The sequence below is a fragment of the Stegostoma tigrinum genome, chromosome 6 (genome assembly GCF_030684315.1).
Source record: "Stegostoma tigrinum isolate sSteTig4 chromosome 6, sSteTig4.hap1, whole genome shotgun sequence".
NCBI classification, from domain to species: domain Eukaryota; kingdom Metazoa; phylum Chordata; class Chondrichthyes; order Orectolobiformes; family Stegostomatidae; genus Stegostoma; species Stegostoma tigrinum.
Genome location: NC_081359.1, coordinates 84,612,158 through 84,632,384, shown reverse-complemented (window position 1 = coordinate 84,632,384; position 20,227 = coordinate 84,612,158). Strand labels below are relative to the sequence as shown.

Genomic DNA, 20,227 nt, shown 5'->3' with positions numbered 1-20,227 from the left:
CTCAGATGAAGGGTCTAGGCCTGAAACATCAGCTTTTGTGCTCCTGAGATGCTGCTGGGCCTGCTGTGTTCATCCAGCCTCACGTTTTATTATCTTGGATTCTCCAGCATCTGCAGTTCCCATTATCACTGTTTTAGTGTTAGCCACTGACTATTGTGCTGGTGCGGTTGGATTCCATGTTCGAGGAAACCAAACTGGTGGAGAGTTGAAGACCAAGGGGTTTCCAAAAGACATCATACTATTGGATTTTATTAGATCAATTATAATTGAGTCAGATATAATTTGTTAAAAATCACAGTGAAAGTTTCATCCCGCAGGGATAGAGAGAAGCAACCCTGTTAAAAGCTGGCAGGTGTTTGGACTGTAGAGGCAAGACTACATTTCTACTGAAAGCATTGTGCAATTTATAAACATGATGTGGGTTTTTCAGTTGTTAAAGAATTGATGTGGAGTACATTTTCTGTACTTTAGAGTATTTGTTGCCAATACTAAGAGATAACTTGCTGATGTTGATTTTATTTTATTGTCAGAGTAAACGTCTTATAGGATGAAACCTTATTGTGAAATTCTTTTGCCTTTGTCACTGGGGAATTTATATTACTTTCTAAAAGTCATCAGCCTCTATAGCAGTCATAAAAACTTTGACTGCAGCATTCAGAGTTTTAATGGAAACAATTTGATCTGCTTCAGAATATGATGCAGGGACTGCAGCATGTGTGGGTGTACATTTGTATTACTGGAATTGACCAGCATTGCTTTTTCTGACATAGTTTTTTGGAGGAGCTCCCAAAACACTGTGGATTCTGTCGTGCATACCAATCAACTGCCTTCTGTGGCATGCCCAATAAATTCCAATGTGAGACCCCAGAGCTTGGGTATGGCTTGGCCATGTGGAAAGGCGGTACCTGTGCTATCCTTGCCCCTCGAACTGGTCACAATGCCTTTTCCCTGATGCCTCACAATGTGTGGCACTGCCTCCATAGTCAGAACATCTTTCCTCAGAAAAGGAGACTAAAACTGCACTCATTACTCCAGCTATGGTCTCACCAAGGCCCTGTACAATTGCTGCAAGACAAGGCTGAAGAATCTGCATCAAATTTCAGCCAGACGTACTGAATGGATGTGTTATTGTTGCTTCCTGTTGATGACCCAGCTTCGTAGATGCCAGTTTTCAGCCAATTCAGTTCTCTCCATTTGATACAAAGAAATAGGTGAAGGCAGTGGATGCTGCAGAGGCTGTGGGCCCTGACAACTTTCCAGCAATAGTTTTCCAGGGCCACTCAGCTCCTGGCCTCATTGAAGCCTTGGTAGAAACATAGTCAAAAAGAGCTTTACTGAAGAGTTCACCACCACCCTCTCCAGGGCAATTCAGAATGAGCAATAAATGTTGCCTAGTCGACAATGTTCATGCCTTATGAATGAATTTGAAAACAATTAGTGAGATCATAGTGACTACCTTGACATCAAGGCCATATTTCAGCAAATGCGGTATCTTGGATTTATCTTTATCTTGGATTCTCCAGCATCTGCAGTTCCCATTATCTCTCATATTTCAGCAAATGCGGTATTAAGGAGCCCTTGCAAGACTGAAGTCAAGAGAAAGTGGGGGACAACTCTCTGCTAGTTAATGCCACACCTGTCACAAAGGAGGATGTTGTTGGAGGGCACTCATCTCAATCCCACCGACATTTCTGTAGGAGTTCCGATGGGCAGTGTCCAAGACTCAAGCATCGTCAGCTGCATGATTAATGACCTATCCTCCACCATAAGGCCAGAAATGGGGATGTTTACTAATGATTGCATAATATTCCATAAATCCATAAGAAATAGGAACAAGATTCGGCCATTCGATCCCTCAAATCTGTCCCGATATTCCATAGGATCAGTGCTGATCATATATTTCTCACGCCCACTTTCCTGCGTTTTCCTCATTTCCCTTGGACCAAGAATCCATCTATCACAGCTTTAACTATACATAAGGACTCTGTCCCACAGCTCTCTGTGGTAAGGAGTTCCAAAGACTCGCAACCCTCTGAGTGAAGAAATACGTCCTCATCTTAGTCTTAAATTAGTGCCCTTTATTTACTAGACTCTGTCCCCTGGTCCTAAACATTCCCTTTCCGCAATTACCCTGTCAAGCCCCCAAGCACCATTCATCAATGTCTATATGTATCAAGACCTGGACAGCATTCTGGTGTGGCCTAGTCAGAGGCAAACGGCACATGCATCACACAAGTGTCAAGTAACGATCATTTTAACAGGAGGAAATCTAACCATCTCCTCACATGTTCAATATCAAAATAAATTCTGAATCTCGCAATACTAGCATCCTGGATGTTACTATTGTCAAAAATCTGAACTGGGCCAGTTGTATAAATACTGTGGTTACAAGAGCAGGTCAGAATCTGGGAATAAATTGTATAAAAAACTAATTCACAGTTGGATTATCCATACTGGTTCTAGGCACCACACTTTAGGAAGGAGGTGAGGACACTGAATAAAGTGTAGAGAAGATTTGTGAGAATGGTTCCAGGCATGAGGAATTAGAGTCAGAGAATCCCTGCAGTGTGGAAACAGGTCATTTAGCCCATCAAGACCACACCAACCCTCTGAAGAGCATTCCACGCAAACCCAGCCCCCTACCCTATTCCCGTAACCCTGCATTCACTACGGCCAGACCATCCAGACTGCATATCTTTGGACTATGCGAGGTAACTGGAGCATCTAACAGAAACCCATGCACACATTGGGAGAATACACAAACTTTACAGAGACAGTCACCCAAGGCTGGTTTCAAACCTGGGCCTGTGAGGCAGCAGTGCTAACCGCTAAGTCTCATGCTACCCAATTACGATAATTGATTGTAGAAATTGGGTTTGCTTTCCTTGGTGAAAAGAAGACTGATAGGATATTTGACAGAGTATTCAAAATCATGAGATGTCTGGACAGGATAGGTGAGGAGGATCTGTTCCCAGTTATAAAGGAATCAAGAAAGACACAGCTCGGTTTAAAATAATTGATAAAAGAAGCAAACTGACATGAGGAAAACCAACCACATACAGCGTGTGGTTGAGGATTAGAATGCAGTGCCAGAGAGTGTCGTGAAGGCAAGTTCAACTTAGAAAAGAATTAGAGTATTACATGAAAAGGAAGAATGTGCAAGGTTTTGGGAGAAAGCAGGGAATAACACTAAGAGATTTGCTCATTCAGAGGCCCAAGCATGATGGCCCAAATGACCTGTGCTGTAATAGTTCAGTCATTCTGTAAAATTTGAATTCTGTAGCAAACAACTCACATCTTGAGACACCAGAGCCAGTCCAGCACAAGCCAGGAGTGTGATGAAATACTGTTCACTTGCCCGAATGGCTGCAGCTCCAACTGCAGTTGAGAAGCTCAACACCACCCAGCACAAGGCTGCTCCTTTTTTGAATGGTACCTCATTCTCTACCTTCACCACTTACTCCCTCTGCTGCTGCTGCCCGGTGATGGCAGCATGTAATATTTACAAGATGCTCGACAACAACTCACCTTGGCGCCTTCAACAGCAGCTTCCAAATTCTAGAGCTGTGTCAGCTAGAAAGATAAAAGCAGTAGATGCAAGGGATACCACAACCTGCAAGTTCCTTTATTTTCCCTCAAAATATAATTTGTGTATAAAATTTTAAAAAAATTTTACCCAAATTACAGAAGTTTTATTGGAACTAATCTTGTCTCTGTATGTCATGGTCTACTCAATATGATTGCAACACTCAGTATTTACAGAGCACTCTATTTGCAACCCCTCAAGACAAAACATCACTGCAAGTTAATTTAAATCAACTGTTCTATATATACTATATTTTACTCTGAGGTGCTACAGCCACCATCAAGATCCCCTCCAAGCCACATACCACCCTATCTTCGAACAATGTCACCAATCCTTAGCTGGATCAACGTTGTGGAACTGCCCTTCTCTCAGCACTGTATGTGTACTTACACCATGTGGACTGCACTGGTTCAACATGGCAGCTCGCCACCACTTTCTCAAGGGTAGTTAGGAATGGGCAATAAATGGTAGACTGGCCAGCGACACTCATGTCTTATGAAAGAAGGAAAAGTAAGCACTTGCATATCTCTTTAGCCTATTAGAATGAAGAATTGCTTATGAGCAGCACGTTTGAATCAGAGAGCATAAAGAGTAGTGATTTCAGTGCTTAATCAGTTAGGAAAGTAATCTCAATTTATAGACTATATATTTAACGGCTAATTTTCAATGCCAGGGAGGTTACATGGCAATAACCAAGACTAGTCATGCAGTTAAAGAGTACCATAAAAGATTCCACTTCTTCTTTGCCAGACATAAGATCAAATCCATATAGAAACTTCATGCCATTTAATATACCTCACTGGTGAACCAAATGCTGAGATGTTGCTTTCATGTCACTTTTCAATGAAAAGGACATCTCATCAGTAACTTCACATTTTGGGATTAAAATATACAGTTACAGGAAGTTGCTACCCAATTTGCACATACGTGTGTTGTTAATCTCATTGTTACTTTTACAGCATTATAAATAGTTTTTTTTAAAATAGATGCTTATTATTTGCTTTCGTTTTTTTTCAGATTTATTGGTGCTTATCAAGCCCAGAAGTGATTTGAGGGTTTTGTAATTCTTGTATCCATATCCTGTAGATTCTTATATAAGCCTTATATACCTTGCTAGAAGGATAATCCTTCCATAACTGTACATTTCCACAAAGCGCATAAGACGTGATCAAGGCAGCATCTGTGCTGGATGCCTCTTAACCTTACGCTGACCAGAGTTCAAGATATTGTGTGGAGGGGTGCGGAGCACTTCTTTACTGTGTGGTGACCCTCAAAATGTCTGTGCTTCTCCTAGGGCTGGTAGTGGGGAGAATATTTTCATATTAAAGGCGCTGTACCAATGCAAGTTATTGTTTAATTTGCAAGGTTCAAAATTTACTTGCACGCCAAGACTGGAACGAAAATATAATGTTACAATTTACCTCAGCAGGTCTGACAGCATTTTAAGTTGAATAGGATTCTGCTTTGGAACTTGAAACCTACAGCCTGTTTCTCCCACCACATACACAAGCAGACCTTTTGAGGCTTTCCAGCACTTTCTGTTTTTATTTCAGTTTTCCAGGCTCTGCAGTAGTATTAAAGGGAATGTCGGATATATGCAGCCTGTTGTCCCCTGTGCAGTACACACTAGATTACTACATGGCCGTAAACGTATTCAGGGAACAGCACTGCCATCTTCCCTGCCTATCCACTGAAGCAACTAGCTCCATTACATAAAACTCCACACAACTTCTATCCTCAGCTGAAATTTTGTGCTGTTGTCTCCATTATCTCAGGTCAATCCAGATTGCTCACATGCTTGCTGTCCTGTGAGACCTGGAGCAATTTGTAGTCCATCGCAATGTCTGTGTAATTCTATCTCCATAGTACTCTGCCTCTTTGCTTCTGCCTAAGCCTGTCTTAAACTGAAACCCTTATGCATTGTCTCCTGGCCAGCCTTGCATTCGAAACTCTGATAACCATATGGCACTGCAAATTGAATTCTGCTAGCCCATTTCCTTTGTCCTTGCTGACGTATGTATCACAGAATTGCCACATATAAATCACATGGCAATACCATGCACAAGTATATTTCTTCAGGCAGCTCCTTTTTGATTAAAACGACAAAGAATTAGTCATCACTGTCATTTTCAGTTACATAATGTTGATGGTCAATAGAAAAATTACCATTCATTAACAAAACTGTATATTGATACTTGTCAGTGCCACTTTCATCAGTCTCTGAACATATATTCCATCCATGACCTCTGAAGCATTCAAATCTTTTTTGACATGCAGAAGAGTTCCTGGTGTCAGTTTATCAGTTATCTCTTTATTCCTACGGACATCTTGCTGCCATAGGGAGGATTGTTCCCATGGTGAATGCTTCATCAAAGCAAGATGCTTGTCTTTCCAATTTGATGTCCCTGCTAGGTTGATCTTTTTAGAGAGAGATGAGCTATTGTTAGTTTTTATAATTTTAATGAAAGATGTTTCTTGTCTTTACCTAAATACCACTGTGCATTCTTAGCTTTCTTAATGGTACATAGTCTGATGACAAATTAAGCAAGAACTTTGCTAAGCAGTCCATGAATTCAACAAATTGTTGCATTCCATTAATATATTTTGGTCACTACGTCTGTGCTCCATCTCTGGCCTTATCAGGGTCTGGACAATGTTCATTTACGATGAATATGATGGACTTTAATTCAGGCATCTTCAATTGAGGATTTTTCTTCCTGTTCTGTTCTTTTGTTCTTATCACATTTTTCTTCAGTTGTTCTGTGAAGAAAGCCAGTTATGCTTTCACTTGCCAGCTTTCGTGTTCAACTGCCAGCTCCTGAAAGAATGAATTCTTGACCTTATCTTTTCCTCCATTTTTAAGAACCCCATGGGTAAATGAGTCACCAGATCCTCTACCTTGTCGTTCAGGCTGTCCTTAAAGTCAGCTGGAACTCTCCTCAGCAGGACCAGGAGTTAGTTTCAGACTCCAGTCTACTTTCATATCTTGTTCGCCAGGAAGGAATTGCTGTCAGCATAGAGATAATGTCACTGAACTACTAATCCAGGAGGTCAGACTACTGTTCTAGGGGTGTGAGTTCAAATCCCACTGTGACAGATCGCAAAATTTGTATTCAATGAAAATCTAGCTTAATCATAGGATCCATACAGTGTGGAAGCAGGCCATTCGGCCCATCAGGCCCATACCAAGCCTCCCACCCAGACCCACCTCCATACCCTATAACTCTTCATTTCCCATGGCCGATCCACCTAACCTGCACATTATTGTATTGCAGGAGGAAACTGGAGCACCCAGAGGAAACTCACATAGGTACGGGGAGAATGTGCAAACTCCACACAAACAGTTAGCCGGGGCTAGAAGCAACCTGGGTGTGGGGCAGTAGAGTTAACCACTGAGCCATCCCGCTGCCCTGCATGGCAGGAAAGTCATATAACCACTTTTGATTATTGTTAAAACCCATCTGGTTCACTACTGTTTTTTAGGTATGAAAATCTGCCATCCTTATCTGGTCTGGCTCCCATGTGACTCAAGGCCCACAAAATCTGTTTGGCTCTTAACAGGTATCGGGGTAACTAAGGACAGGTAATAAATGCTGATCTGACCTGTAGTGTCACATCCCATAAAAATATCTTTAAAAATGACATTTTAGATCTTTGCAATCATCCATCATCTATTGAGTCATTTAATAGTCTGTGAAACACTGCAGATCACTTCTGTCATGTGTAGCTTGGCCGCTTCTAAGCTTCAGACTTGCTTCAGCTGAGTCTATTTGCATAACGTCTACTGAAACTCCAGCTCTTCATTCTTCACATTACAGCGGGCTCACCGCTTTATTTGTTTTGTTCCGTTGAGAATCAATCCATTATAACCTGGTCAAATTTATCATTCAGATTGAGAGGGAAGAACTTCCATCCTGTAGGGATCTTATTATTAGGTTAGATTTATTTTGAATTTAAATTTCACCATCAGTGATGATGGGATTTGAACTCATGCCCCTAGAACAATAGCATGAAGTTCTGGAGTAGTAGTTCAGTAACATTATCTCTTCATTGCCAACTCTTCCTTCCTGGTGAATATCATCTGAAAGTCAACTGGAGTCTAAAACTAACTTGGAAGTAACTGTGCTAAGCTTAAGTAAGGATAATTACAAGGGAATGCAGACTGAGTTGGCTGGAGTGGACTGCTTTATAAGGAAAGATGTTTGAGGAACAATGGCAAACATTTAAGCTGATAGTTCATGGCTCATGACAAAGACATATTCCAGTGAGGAAGATGAATACTAGGAATGGAATACACCAACCATGGTTAATGGTAGAACAGACTGATTCCTGTGATGGCAGGACTAATGTATGAAGAGAGATTAGATCAGATAGGACTATGTTCATTAGAGTTTAGAAGAATGAAAGGGTATCTCATAAAAACCTATAAAATTCTAACAGGACTAGACAGGGTAAACACAGGATGGATGCTCTGAAGGCTAGGGAGCCCAGAACCCAGTGTCATTGTCTAAGGATCCAGCGTAGGCCACTTAGTACTGAGAAGAGGGAAAATTCACCAGACAGTAGAATTTACTGATACGAACTGCGATTGAAGCTGAAACATTGAATGTTTTCAACAAGAAAATACATAGTTATTAGGGCAAAAGGGGCCAAAGAGTACGGGGCAAAAGGCTGAGTGGCCTACTCTGGTTCATATTTTCTATGTTTCGATGTTTAACTAGAGGGGTTAACAATAGCATCAAAGTGAAGGAAGAAGCATACAATGTGGCAAAGATTAGTGTTAAGGCAGAGGATTGGGAAAGTTTTTAAAAACCAACAAAAGCTGGCCAAAGAGTAAGAGTGAGTAAATAAACATTGAGGGTAAACTTCCAAGTAATATAAATTTTAAATATATTATATATTATATTAATATGACTTAAATATGTAAAAAAAAAGAAAAGCCAAAGAATGAGCCTGGGATGATCATAAAAGGGAACCAGAAAATGGCAGAAGATTTGAATAAATGCTACAAATCAAACTTCACAGTTGAAGACACCTGTAGCAATCCAAAATTACTGAACAATCAAGGGGCAAAAGGAGGAGAGGAAATAAATATTATACAGAGGTTTATTAAATCATGAGGAGCGTAGATGAGGTGATTGACAACATCTTCTCCCTAAAATACACGAGTCCAAAACGAGAGCTCTTAGGTTTAAGGTGAGAGGGGGAGGATTTAAAAAGGACCTGAGGGACAACTTTTTCACACAGAGTGTGGAATATGTAGGGAACGAGCTGCCAGAGGAAGTGGTAGAGGTGAGTACAGTTACAACATTTAAAAGACATTTGGTCAGGTAGATGGATAGGGACGGTTTAGAGGGATTTGGGACAAATGCAGGCAAATGGGAGTAGTTCAGTTTAGCAAACTTGGTTGGCATGGACAAGTTGGGCTGAAGAGTGTGTTTCCATGCTGCATGACTCAATGACTCAATGATTCTGTAGTATCACTAGATAAAAAGTGCTGTGGAAACTAATGGGGCTAATACCAGAGATTTGGAAAATTGCCAATATAATACCTTTATTTAAAAAAGGAAGAAAACAGAAAAGCAGAAAATTCTAGGCCAGTTAACATCACATTTCTTCTGGAAATTGTTGGAGTCTGTCATAAAAGATATAATAGCAGAATATTTAGATATACAGAGTATAATCCAGCAGAGTTGACATGGCTGCATGAATGGGAAATCATGCTTGACAAATTTACCAGAATTCTTTGTGGAGATAACAAGCAGGATAAATAAAAGGAAGTAGTGGAGGCAATATATTTTGATATCCAGAAGACATTCGATAAGATACACAACATTGGGCTACTTAATAAGATAAGAGCCCTTGGTGTTGGAGGTAGTATATTAACATGGATGGACGATTGGCCAGCAAATATAAAACAGAGATAACAAGGTGTAGATCTGGACGAGCACAGCAGGCCAAGCAGCATCGGAGGAGCAGGAAAGTTGATGTTTCAGGTCTAGACCCTTCTTCAGAAATGGGGGAGCCGAAGGGGATTCTGAAATAAATAGGGAGAGAAGGGGAGGCAGATAGAAGATGGATAAAGGAGCAGATAGGTGGAGAAGAGACAGACAGGTCAAACAGACAGCTGTTCCCGTTGTGACTTCCTTTACATCTGGGAAACCAAGCGGAGGCTTGGGGACCACTTTGTGGAACGCCTATGCTCGGTTCGCAACAAACAACTGCACCTCCCAGTTGCAAACCGTTTCAACTCTCCTTCCCACTCCTTGGACAAAATGTCCATCCTGGGCATCCTGCAATGCCACAGTAATGCCACTTGAAGGTTGCAGTAACAGCATCTCATATTTCATTTTGAAACTCTGCAGCCCAATGCTATCAATGTGGACTTCACAAGCTCCAAAATTTCCCCTCCCCTGACCGCATTCCAAAACCAGCCCAGCTCGTCCCTGCCTCCCTAACCACTCCTCCCACCTCAAGCCCCATGCACATTCCCTACCTACTAGCCTCCTCTTGCCTCCTTGTCCTGCCCATCTGACCTGTTCCCTCCCTAACTTCCCACCTACACTCACCTTTACTGGCTCCAACTCCACCTATTTCACCTGTCTGTCTCCTCTCTACCTATCTTCTTCTCCTTTATCCATCTTCTATTCACCTCCTACTCTCTCCTTATTTATTTCCGAATCCCCCTCCCCACCCCCCGCCACCATTTCTGAAGAAGGGTCTAGACCCGAAACGTCAGCTTTCCTGCTCTTCTGATGCTGCTTGGCCTGCTGTGTTCATCCAGCTCTACACTTTGTTATCTCAGATTCTCCACCATCGGCTGTTCCTACTATCTCAGTAACATGAATAAGACAGAGTTGGGATAAGGGGTGCAAATTTTTATAAAACCTAATAACAAGTGGTGGGCCTTATGGATCAGCACTGGCGCTAAAATTATTTAAAATCTATATTAATTACTGGGGTGAGGAAAGTTAATGTACTATACCAAAATTTGCAGATGATACAAAAATATGTGAGAAGGCAGGTGGTGAGAATGTCACAATGAGTTCTCAGAGGAATATGGGTAGGCCAAGCAAATGAGAAAAAAATTGGCAGTTAGAATATAATGTAAGAAGGTGTGAGATTATGCACCTTAGCAGGAAGAGTGGAGGTATTCAATATTATTTAAATAGAGGAAGACTACGGGAAGCCGTAACACAGAGGAATTTGGGAGTCCTCATCCATAAATCATTCAAGTTGAGTGGGAAGGTAAATGGAATGTTGACTTTGTTTTGAAAGGAATGGAGATTTTGCTGGAATATTGTAGATAATTTTAGGTTTTATATCTAGGGGCAGGTATGTTGACATTGTGGGCAATCCAGAGAAGGTTAGCTAAACTCGTATGAGGAATGGTTCTTCTGTCTTATGAAGAGAGATTGAGTACATTGGACACCTATTAATTGGAATTTAGAAGCATCAGAAGCAACCTCATTTAAATATAAATGATTCATAGAGGAGTGACAGGGTAGATGCTTCAAGGTTGTTTCCCCTTTTGGGAGAATCTAGGACCAGAGCAGATAGTCGCAGAATAAGGGATTATAAATTTAAAATACCATATCGCAGAGAGTTGTTGAGCTGGGCCATCAAGTATATTAAAACTAAGATAGAAAAATTATTAATCTGTAAGGGGTTCTGGTCTTCTGGGGAAAAGACACAAATGTGGAATTGAGGATTATCAGATTAGCCACAATCTCATTGAATAACAGAGAGATTTGATGGGCTGAATGGCCTTCACTCCCCAATTGTATTATGGTCTAATGGAAAGAAGTCTTACCCCGCATGCCCTGAATTAAAATTGTGTCCTATATCTTTGGTCAAATGTCTCTGAGTGTGGCTTACTCTATTTTCCCCATGCTAATCGAATGATTGTTAATCAGACATCAGCCCTCCCTATTTTTGGAACCTCATCCTAAATTCTCTGTATGAAACATTTCTTCTCACATAATGCAGTACAGATTTGCTTTGATTTCCATGTTATGAGACAGTGTCATTGCCTCCTGCCTCTCTAGCCACCCTGGGTGACTTCATTGAAAGCATTGAAGAATCCCCTTCACCAGCTGTATTTTCATTGTGTTTAAATATGCAGCACAACAGCATTTTAAACACAGGGACTTTATTGAAGTGAAGTTTAAGATGTCTGCTGACAGTGTGAGTCATGGTAAAGGACACATGACTGCTGCATGCTGAATGAGGCACTGTGCATGATTGCATTTTTATCCAAAAATTCCACATTTTGTACATAAAAAGAAAAAAAAGTATATATTATCATGTATATTTTTAGTTAACCAAGTAACCAACTACATACATTACTGTTCTCATGTCTTAGCAATTCATTATTTCCATCAGTTTCTGCATATGTATTGCATACGCAGTACATAAATTGTGCTGGTCTCTTAATGGTAAGTGTGCATTTTGTCATTAGCTGTTCAATTGCATGTTCTTTTGCGAGCGATTGTCGTTGCTGTGTTATTTGTAGTTGTTGTTCTATTTCTGTTGTTGGATTTCTGTGGACTTACTCTTTTCGTTTGCACATTGTCTTCCACAATGTTTACATTCAGCTCTTTGTCCGTGATTGTTCCATGCCGTGAGCCCGATATATCTGTCAGCATTACACAAGACCTGTTTTTCTTTTCCATGAATACACTCTAGCTGTTGATTCACAACGCAGTTCTTGTGCACAGGTCAATTGCTCTCCTGAATGTCAGCGTGTCTTTTGCGGGAGGTTGATCAGTTTATGCCTATAACAGAATGAGAGGAGATCTAATTCAGTTATTTAAGATGGTAAAGAGAATTGACAAAGTAGATAAAGATTCAACCCTTCCCCCTGTGAGGCAGTCTAGAATGAGGGGTCATAGTTTTAGGCTAAGGGGCGGCAGTTTTAAAACAGAGAAGTAGAGGAATTATTTCATTCAAAGGATTGTGAATCTCTGCCTGAATGTGGTGGACACCAGGACACTGACTAAATTAAGGAGGAGATGAAAAGATTTTCAACGAGGAATGGGTTAGAGGATTATGGATCGTGGGCAAGAGTGGAGATGAAGCTGAGTTAAGATCACCAGGATTGTTCTAAATGGTAGAGCAGGCTTAAGGGGCTGAACTTAAGTTTTCTCTCATTAGATACGATTTCACTTTGGATCCAATATGCCCAATACAATCCTATCTGTAATTAGCTCATTCTTTAATTGTGTAAATGCACAAGTTTCTGCAAGCAGAGTCAATGATGACACATATTGATTAATGGACTCTTTCACTTTGTTCACTAGATTTGAATAGATACCATTCGTATATAGCATTAACTTGGAGCTCTAAGGGTATCTTCAAAATTTTAGAAATTGCTGCTTTGTATTTTTTCAGCTCTGCAGCACAATTCGGGGTGGAATATATTTTGAAAAAGAGTCTTCCCAACAGCAATAAAAGTATAGCAACTCGAGTTCATTCTGGTTTGCTCAACAAATCTGTGGATATCACATAATTCTGCCTTGTTTATGGAAGAATTCACAGCATTTTCTTTCTTCACAACACCAGTAATTAGAACAGGTGATGGTAGGGGGAGAAGCCGCAGCCATTTTCTCCTGAGCAGTATTTTCACAATGATCTTTGTTTTATTTTCTTTCTCAGTGGCAGCTCTCAGCTCTGCTGCTGTGCATTTTGTTTGAGCTTGGGACATTCACCATTTCTGACACAATGTTTTGAGTGTACAACACAGCAGTGTGATCGACATGACGACTTCATTGAAGCTTAAGATGTCAGCCTCCAGTGTGTGTGCCTCTTGATAGGGGTCACATGCCAATAGCAAACCAGAACAGACATTTGTAGAGATTGTATTTGAATCCAAAAATCTGCGTCATGCTGTTTGAAGTAGTATTATGTAAACAAGTCTTTCCCTCATAATGCCTTTATTGCTTCCTTCGTGCTATGAAAAGTGTGCTACGAATTTAATCCTCAACCACGCTCTTCCGTTCAGCTGTTCATTTCATTCTGTATTCTTGTTTCCTTTATATTTATATTGTCCATTATAATGGTATCGTTGATTCATTCTCCAATTGTGAATTGTTTTCCAGAGCTTTCTGAAATATCATGAATTATGAAAATGTACATTGATGTTAAGGTATATTTTAAGTTCCAGAAGCAAAACAAAATTTTGATCATGTAACTTTCTAAGAAAGCTTCCTTTCTTTTGCACCCACAGAATGTAGAGTTGTTAAGTCCACTTCATACACTAAAGTTCCTGGTGCAGGTGGTGGTGCTACAGCACGAAACATTACCACCAAGAACCCTGGGCCTTCCCGACGTAGCAAGTCCCCAGCTTCTACTGGCTCAGGTAATGAAGGGAATGTTGCCATTTTACATTGTATTATTGTTCTTGATATCTCATTTCTGAAATCAAATCAACACTTTCATAAATACAATTAAGTAAGAAATTGCATTTTAATAAGATGAACGTAGAATGTACAAATGAGAGAAAAGTGTCTTGGTTCAGCAAATTGCACCATTTTTTGATTAATGCCTACTCACCTTCTTGTATTCTCACTGTGTCTTCAAAATAGAGAGTACATTTTGATGATAAACTGTGAAAGTAGAACTCATTTGCTTATTTATTATTATTTGAATCTCATAATTAGATTACAGATTTGAAATTGCTTCCTTTTTACTCATATAGACTTCAGTTTGACTGCACAAAACCATTTTAGTACTTTCTATCTATAACTTGAGAATCGTTTGCATTTCAATTTCCACGTCACTCTTTCAACTTTTCAATCTTTCAGTTTCCGCCATCTCTCTGGCATTCTACATGTTCTGTTGCTGCTGTCTATATTTCTCTTGCTGCTATCTATGTTTTCTTGTTTATGACTCTTTTACACCCACTTTCCCTTTCTATAAGAGATAGTAGGAACTGCAGATGCTGGAGAATCCGAGATAACAAGGTGTGGAGCTGGTTGAACACAGCAGGCCAAGCAGCAACTTAGGAGCAGGAAAGCTGACGTTTCAGGCCTAGGCCTGCTGTATTCCCTTTCTATAAGTTGTTTCTTTGTCTCCATCCTCCTGCTTGGTGACCATAAGTATAAAATAATGCCCTTGAATATCAGTTGTTCTGATATTCCTATGATTTCTTTGCCTTTTGCAAACTTATCATTATTTGAAAGATGTGAAAAGTGTAAAAAATGGGTACTGGCCTGTAGCTGGTGACCTCATTGTGTATTTGGGTGAAAAATGACTATTACAAAGGGGCATAATTTTAAGGTGATTGGAGAAAGGTATAGGGGAGATGTCAGAGGTAGGTCCTTTACACAGAGAGTGGTGGGTGCGTGGAATGCGCTGCCGGCAGTGGAGGTAGAATCAGATACATTAGGGACCTTCAGGTGGCTCTTGGGTAGGCACGTGGAGGATATTAAAATGTAGGGTATGCAGGGTAGTTTGATCTCAGAGTAGGATAACAGATTGGCACAACGTCGTGGGCCCTAGGGCCTGTACTGTGCTGTACTGTTCGATGTTCTGAAAATCATAGTAGGAACAGAATAACGTATATTCAGACTGTGGGACTGCTACAGACAGACTAAAAAGGGATTCAGATTAAAAATTCAGGTTGAAAAAAGGGATTCTTGGAGCCTGTTATGTAGTGTGACGCAATGGAGGGCACAAGAGAATGAAAAACAATGGCTAGTTTCTACTGCTGGCAAATCTGCCTGCAAGACAGAGGACTGACGTGGAGAGAAAACCATTCAGTCAACAAGAGTTAACAGAAAGTGTCTAACAAGCCAAACTTTTATCTAAATACCTCTCATTTGATCTTGTCAGCTTTAGAGCAGCAGGCAACTGAACCAAAATATGTCAAAGTTCAGCAGCCTTCTGAATGTAAGTAGTTGGAAGGATGCCAGGTGTTTGGATGCATCCATGAAAGTTTTCCTGAGTGAAGTGTGGGTCCTTACAGATAATGGTTCAGGCTATACAGGAGTCAGCAAAAGCAGTTATCTCGAAAAATGCTCCGTAACAACCAAATTAATTTATTATGTATAGGGGAAATCTCTTGGTTAAATTTGTATTCATTCTATTCTGTGTTTCAAATGTGGCTTTGATTAACATTAATTATCGTAAAATACTGTCCTTTTTATTCTTTGATCTTTAAAGCTGTCAATTTCTAGTAAGCTTGGACGTCATTGATTCTATGAAAGCCTAAGCTTGCAAGTTTCCATCGTGATTAATTCTTTTATTGGTCAGAAGCCCATATTATGAATATTTAAGGTAAGGCTAGATAAATTTTTGAACAGTAAAGGAACTCAGGGTTATGGTGAATGGGCAGCTAAGTGGAGCTGAGTCTCAAAAAGATCAGCCGCGATCTTATAAATTGGTGGTGCAGGCTTGAGGGGCCAGATGGCCTACCCCTGCCCCTAGTTCTTATGTTCTTATTTCAAACAGAATGTAGCCTCCTTATCAATTGTGATTTCTTCCTCAGAGTGGCAAAGTTCTGCATATGTACAGCTTTTTGTGTGATGCCCTTTCTGATCATTGGATTCTTTGAAATCTTGTTTACAGGAAAATAGTTTTATTTTTCTCTTATAACCATTCAAAATAGCCATTTTCTTTACTCAGAGCACCAGTGGACCCCAAGAACAGTCACGGATATTGCTATCCAGTTATTGGGACAATAAGCTTATTTCCTTTAAGTCCGTCCAAGGTTCCCAAGTAGGGTAATTGTAAAAGGGGATCAGCACCTTCTGTTGTTGCAACAGAGAGACTGTATGCGTAATTGATGAGGAACTTGAAAGTAAGTTATCTGACACAAGGTTAGACAAACAGGAGGCCGGAAGAACGCAGCAGGCCAAGCAGCATGTGGAGGAAAGGAGAGTCAACGTTTTGGGTATCGCCCTTCTTCAGGACTGAGTTAATTTCTGCCAGTGCTTTCAGCTTTTGGGATTTTGATTGATTGTGTGATAAATATAAACTTTCAACTCACTGTGCAATTTGTTGGACAGTGTGACGGCAGGTGTGAGGTGGTTTTTAATCTAGTGAATCTGTTGTAATTTTTTTAAAGCTCTGGATTTGAAAATATTTTCTCCTTTCTCTGGCCATCTGTTCTACACCTTCCCTTCCTGCACACCATCCACATGCAATTGGGACATAGTTGCATCTGCTCCTCTTCATTGTCAACACCTTCAAGTTCCAGAAAGAGCAAGTTGCCTTCTTCATGATATAATACAATACACAACAGACTACGATGATTCCTGGAACTCTTGTTTGATTACATTATAGGAATTATCTGAGCAACTAAAACAAAATTATACACTGGTTGCGGTAATGCAGTTAATACAGTGGCTTTGTATCTATTTCTCCATCTGTTTGTGATGTGTTACTGGAATCATAAACCACAACTTCATTAGATGACCCAGAACAATACTCAACCATCTTAATACATGGCTCTGAGGGATGAGGACAAATATGGTGCATTGCCACGTGGTGAAAACATCATGGTACCTATACCAGATTCTCAGGACATACAAAACAAATTGAAAGAACATAGGACACATGCTGTTTGTCTGGGTGAGCTGTTTTGATCTGGGTTTGATTTTTGACCCTTTTCCAATGATGCTAAAGAAGGGATGCCTCCTGTGATGTTTACTCCAACCTAACATTTCCCATTCTTACCTTCCATCTATTCATAATATAAATATAAAGGACTAAACAGAAGTCCCTATGTCCCTTAATGTTTTAAATATTACAAATCTATCAATCTCAGTCTTAAACATATTCAATAACTGGGCCTCCACAGCTCTCTGGGGTAGAGAATTTCAAAGAATCACCCTCTTGAGTGAAGAAATTCCTTCTCAACTCAGTCCTAAATAGCATCTCTTCTTAATCTGAGACTATACCTTCTCTTTCTAGGTATCTCAGCCAGGGGAATCATCCTTTGTGCCTCTGCTGTGTTGTAAGAACTTTGCTAATTTGAGTGAGATTACCCCTCATTCTTCAAAACTCCCAAGGAAATAGTAATCTATTTAATCTTTCCTCAAAGGAGTCCATCCCACAAATTCATTTGATGAACCTTTATTGCACTCCTCCTGTTGCGAGTACATCTCTCTGCAGGTAAGGAGACCAAAACTGCAAGAAATATTCCAGGTCTGGTTTCACCAAGGCTCTATGTAATTGTAATAAGACATTTTAATTTATATTCCCAAATCCTCTTATAATAAAGGTCCACATACTGTTTCCCTTCTATATTGCTTGCTGTTCCTTCATGTTAACTTGCAGTGACTCATGAATAACAATACCCAAGTCCCTTTGAAGTTCAACATTTCCCACCCCATTCCCAATAAGAGATAGTCTTATTTCGGGTCTAGGCCCAAAACGTCAGCTTTTGTGCTCCTGAGATGCTGCTTGGCCTGCTGTGTTCATCCAGCTCCACACTTTGTTGTCTAAGAGATACTCTGTGTTTTGTTTCTCCTGCTTAAGTGGTTAAATTCACATTTCTATTGTATGTTGTCTGACAAAACTATTCCCACTCACTTAGTCTCTTCAAATCCCCTTGAAGTGTCTTTGTATCCTCCTCACATTTCACACTTCCACCCAGTTTTGTGTTCACTGCCAACGTGGAAATGTTACATTTAATCCTCACATTGATCTCCTTGTGGACAGGTGGCCCAAGCACTGATCCTTGCAATACCCCACTAGTCAGAGTTTGCCAACCTGAAACTGTGCCACTTATTCCTACACTGTTCTCTGTTCATTTAACAGCTCTCAATCCATGCTGGTCTATTCCCAATGTGCTCTAATTTTGCTCTTCAAAATAAGAATTTCATTGAATTATACTGGTTGAACCAAGTAGCAAAAATGCTTGACTTAACCTCCAAATGCTGAAGAGGTCAATTTGAACGTAAAGTACTAACAATTGTCAAGTCAGAGCATGCTGAGATAGCTTCTCCAATGTATTGTGCACTTCAGTGATATTTTCCTGCAGCTCATACTATCACCTGTAAAAAGTAGCATTTATGCTTTTCACTCTGTTATAGACCTTCCTTTCGTTTTGTTCTTTTGTCCATCCTCTGTAACCCACCCTAAACCCCTATCTTGATTAAAATATATTACATCACTAACTTTTCTCCATTCTAATGCATGGCCATCGGCTCGAAAATCTGAGCCACATTTTGCCACAAGCTTATAACAAGACTCCTGCTGTATCCGGACCCCAGTAGATTCCAGACTAAGGAACTCAGAACAGCTTGGCTCACTGCCATAGACATGAATGGTCTGTATTATGTGACCAGTGGAAGTGCAGCTAAGACACAGGTAATAGAGAAGCACACAATAGATACCAGCATTTGTGGAGTTGCTCATTGTGATCAGAGGCTGTCTATCCAGGACCTCCACACGAAGTAGCTGAGCTGAATGATGGGAATACAGCAGCCTTTCCATTTGCTGTCAGTGTCGTTGAAAATCCTTTCATTTGTAACATGGCCTCCAACTCTGGTTGTGCAGCAGCCTCCTTTCACTTGCTTGGATTTTGACACCTTGTGGTGAGCATGTACATTTCACGGTAAATCTCAGTTTCTGCCACTGCTTGGTAGTTGTGGCCAAGTCTGCTGGTGCGCTACTGATGAAAGTACAAAGAGGGGAAAGCAGTCAGGGATGTAGTTGGATACATTTTCGAAAGCTTCAGCAAAGAGGTAGATTTCACAGAGCATCATAAAAAAGGAAATTGAGGTGGAGAAGTAGAGAGGTTTAGGGACTGAAATCCAATTTAGGGCACATGCACCTGGAGATATGACTGGCCTGTGGTAGAGCGACTGAAATAGGGGATGCTGAAGCACCTGCAGCCAGACGGCTGAAGATATATTGAAGGGTTGTGAGACTGAAGAAGCTTACAGACGTTGGGAGGGGCGAGACCATTATGGATTTGCAAGCAAGATTGAGCATTTGAAAATTGATGTGTAGTTTAACTAGGAAATGTTTTAGTTCAGAAAATACAGAGCAATGAAAAAACTGAATTTGGTGCAAGTTAGGACACATTTGGATGATCTCAAATTTAAAGAGTTGAAAATTCTGTCAAAATAATTCAGTTGAGAAGTAAGAAAGACATGGTGGATTGCTGCAACAACAGGTAAGTTGGGGCATTGGTAGAGTGGGCAGTGTTTTGGAGGTGGAAATAAATGGTCTTACTGACAGCTTGGCTACGTCACAAAATATGGCAGTCAGGCTCTGACTATCTAACTTGGGTGCAGATGATTACCAGGGAGAGGCGTAGAGAGTGGTGTGAAAGAATTTCGGCATAGATAAGTCCAGGTAGTAGAATCAGCATGTGTGACAATTAGGAATAACAAGAATCATGAAATTCTGGTGGGATTAGCTTATTTGGCTCCCAACAGTAGGTTCAATGATGGCAACAATGGGGAACCTTGGCCGACGAGAGAAATTGAGAGTTTGGTCAAGAAGGAAAAGGAGGCATGCGCAAACAAGGAATTAGGAGGGCTAAAAGGAATCAAGAATATCTTAGGCAATCACAATTAAGGAAAATCCTAAGAGAGAGAGATAATGGGAACTGCAGATGCTGGAGAATCCAAGACAACAAAATGTGAGGCTGGATGAACACAGCAGGCCAAGCAGCATCTCAGG

At 40.5% G+C, this 20,227-nt stretch overlaps 1 protein-coding gene across 3 annotated transcripts in view; it reads left to right on the top strand.

Moving 5' to 3' along the window:
* The window catches only part of dclk1a (doublecortin-like kinase 1a), a 336,010-nt gene that overhangs the window by 164,944 nt on the left and 150,839 nt on the right, over positions 1–20,227 (top strand). For all 3 annotated transcript variants that reach the window (XM_048532917.2, XM_048532918.2, XM_059646720.1), the window contains exon 5: positions 13,815–13,946. In XM_048532917.2, the coding sequence (XP_048388874.1) occupies positions 13,815–13,946 (132 nt within the window). The remainder of the gene's footprint in view (positions 1–13,814; positions 13,947–20,227) is intronic.